Source organism: Halyomorpha halys, unplaced genomic scaffold (assembly GCF_000696795.3).
Source record: "Halyomorpha halys isolate HHAL.00 unplaced genomic scaffold, Hhal_1.1 Scaffold223.1, whole genome shotgun sequence".
In the NCBI taxonomy this organism is placed as follows: Eukaryota; Metazoa; Arthropoda; class Insecta; order Hemiptera; family Pentatomidae; genus Halyomorpha; species Halyomorpha halys.
The window spans coordinates 1129371-1132210 of NW_027115445.1; the positions used below are offsets into that span (position 1 = coordinate 1129371).

General features: G+C 26.1%; 1 protein-coding gene across 4 annotated transcripts in view; it reads left to right on the forward strand.

Moving 5' to 3' along the window:
• Positions 1-2541, forward strand: part of LOC106679834 (adenylyl cyclase 78C) — a 305518-nt gene extending 302977 nt beyond the window's left edge. For 3 of the 4 annotated variants that reach the window (XM_014419197.2, XM_067052478.1, XM_014419198.2), the window contains exon 26: positions 1128-2541. In XM_014419197.2, the coding sequence (XP_014274683.1) occupies positions 1128-1435 (308 nt within the window). In that variant the 3' untranslated portion in view covers positions 1436-2541. The remainder of the gene's footprint in view (positions 1-1127) is intronic. The other variant, XM_067052479.1, reaches the window with a different exon arrangement.
• Positions 2542-2840: the final 299 nt, after the last annotated feature.

Here is a 2840-nt window from a genome sequence, read left to right on the forward strand (position 1 = left end):
TTTTGATGAATAAAGGTGATTATTTGAAAATATTTATTTATTTATAATTTCCCCCAAAAAAACGACAGGACTTTTTGAATGACCTGGTAAAATATCAATACACATTAATTATTTGAGAGAAAAGTTTTAGTTTCTATCACTCATTTTTTTTTATTTTTCAGAAAAAAATACTTTTTTGCTGACCCATATTTGTTTTTATGTCTATTGAACATATTAAGTACCTGAAAATTGTATTTTAAATAAAAATAAATAATTTCTGACTCTTGAATTCAAGAGGTGCAGGTTTAAATTTGGCCTGTGAGGATTGATTTTTGTTGCTGAATGGACCCACAGATTAAATTTCAACCATCCAACTCTAATTAGATTAGATTGGTAATGTGTAAGATAATGGTTCGTTTCCTTTTTTTCTGCATTTTTTGGAATAGATGAATATTTTAAACCGAATAAACAAAAACAATCGTATAGCCAAATTTCTTCTTAATTGTTTGTGATTAATTTATATGTACCTACCATATTATTTTAACAGATTATTAATTTATTTGCATAAATTCCTCTACATTATTGTTCAATAAAATGTAACCAGTAGCAACATCTGATGCAGTTGCCAAAAATCACTTAAATCCTAACATATAATTCTTGTTTTTAATGACATATATAATTTATGGTTCCTATAGCTAGTAAAAACCTCACCCAGTACACTCAAATTTGAAACAAATTGTAATAAAAATAGGGAATTATGATTTTTGCACCTAGTTTAAACAACCTCTGCAAATGGGATGCTCCTGTGCACTTCACAGTAATGTTGTACTACCTAGGATTTGAAATTTTAAGATGTTTTACTTTACTTTCCTATTGATATAATTATAGTAAGTGCTGTAATAGTTCATAGTAAACTAAAATTTAAAATTAATAAAACTATGAAAGCCTAACCTTAAGATGTTGATGGTGGTTCATGTCCACTTTTCCTAGATTGATAAACTATATACTATGAAAAATAAAATTAAAATAAGTGTGTGCATTCAATTGGCTTAGTTTATTTGAAGTGAACCATTTGGCTTTTTGAGGTTTTATTAATAATTTGTAAACTGACTACTATTTCCAAATTATAAACTGAATATTAATTTTAGATGGAGGAAGCACCCTGAGCCGAACCAAATCACAACAAGCTACGCCCCTCTCATCAGGACATCGCCTTGTCAATTTCAGTAGTTTTCGAATCTCGAAACCCTCCCCGTCCCCACTTAGGCGCAATACCACTCGTGCAGGTCGGCAGCTCAGTCAGCCTATTGGAGTTCAATGCAATCGTCAGCTTTCTGTTGACCCAACACTTCTTCACTCTGCTCCTGATACTCGAAATACCTCTCCTAATCTATCGCAGGGTAACGTGAGGTCTATATCAATGAACTTCAGTAATTCAACAGAACACAGTAGATGATAGGCCTTATTATAATCATTGAAAAAAACTTAGTTTTATTGATTATGTATATTTGTACTTAATGCTTTATTTAAGTCATTGTTGATCTCGTTGTATTTTATACTTTTATTTGTATGAATCAGTGAATGAGAGTGTTTTAGCTATTATGTTTGTGTTAATAGTTATTATTAATTTATTATTTTTTAATATTTTGATTAAATCAATTGTTTTTTGTGAATTGAAGGAAAGTGAATGTATGCTACGGCCTTTGATTCCAAGATCTTTTTATTATGAATGTACTAGTTTTATAAAAAAATAATGACTCAAAAATTTATTTTTGTTTTTTCTCTAAAAGTAGTAGTCATAATTTTTTCTACATTTGATTTTATCTTTTGATACTTTTCAATTTTAAATTCATAACATAGCCAAAAATTGTTAGTATTGTTGTTATATACATTGATGATATGACACTGTGTTTGTTTGATTGATGCTATTTTTGATGCATTATTCAAAATATTTGGATAGGACATTAATAATAATTTATGAAAAATAAACATTATTGTAGATTTTAAAATATGGACCATTTATCTAATCATTGTAGAACATTTTGGATAAAAGTTCACATTGATCTCAACTTTTTTACAGTAAACACAAACCTATAGAAAATTCTAATAAATCTAGACCCAATTTTATTTTAAAATATCATACTTTTCAACAAACAATACATCACATACTTTCTATTACTTACATATTACAATAATCTTGAAGTGCTTTATTGTTAATGGTGTAAAATAATATACTTTCCAATTTTTACATTATATAAACTTAACCTTAAGATATATTATTGAAAGACTGCATTATTCATATTTGTATACACTCAATAGTATTAATAGTTTTTGAATGAGTCAGTAGATAATTTTAAGTAATATCTTTGAGATATTCTACTTCGTATAAAAAGTGTTCAAATGAATATTTATTCTATAATTTATTGTGTATGTGTAAATATGACCAAAAGTCATTGTATTAATGATATAGTTTTTTGTGGTAAAGTGTAAATAAAGTATTTGTTCTATGCTGTCATGTAAAGCAAAATTATAAAATTAATTTAATTAAAATATTTTTATTTATTTTGTATAAATTATTTTGTTCCCATATGAATTGTTATCAATGGCATGAAAAAAGTTTAAAAGAAGCAGTTATCAAATCAGAATTTTATTTTATTAATAGAAAATTATTAATAAAATGTGAGTAAATTAAATATTATTGAATATTAATTGGATAATTAGTTAAAAATTTATTATTTTTATTTAGAAGAAAGTAACTTTCAAAATTAATGATTTTTCACGTCCAAATTAACTGTGATAATTTTTTTTATACTCTCTATTCCAGTCAGTAACAGATATCCTCTTTTTAATACTATTGCATG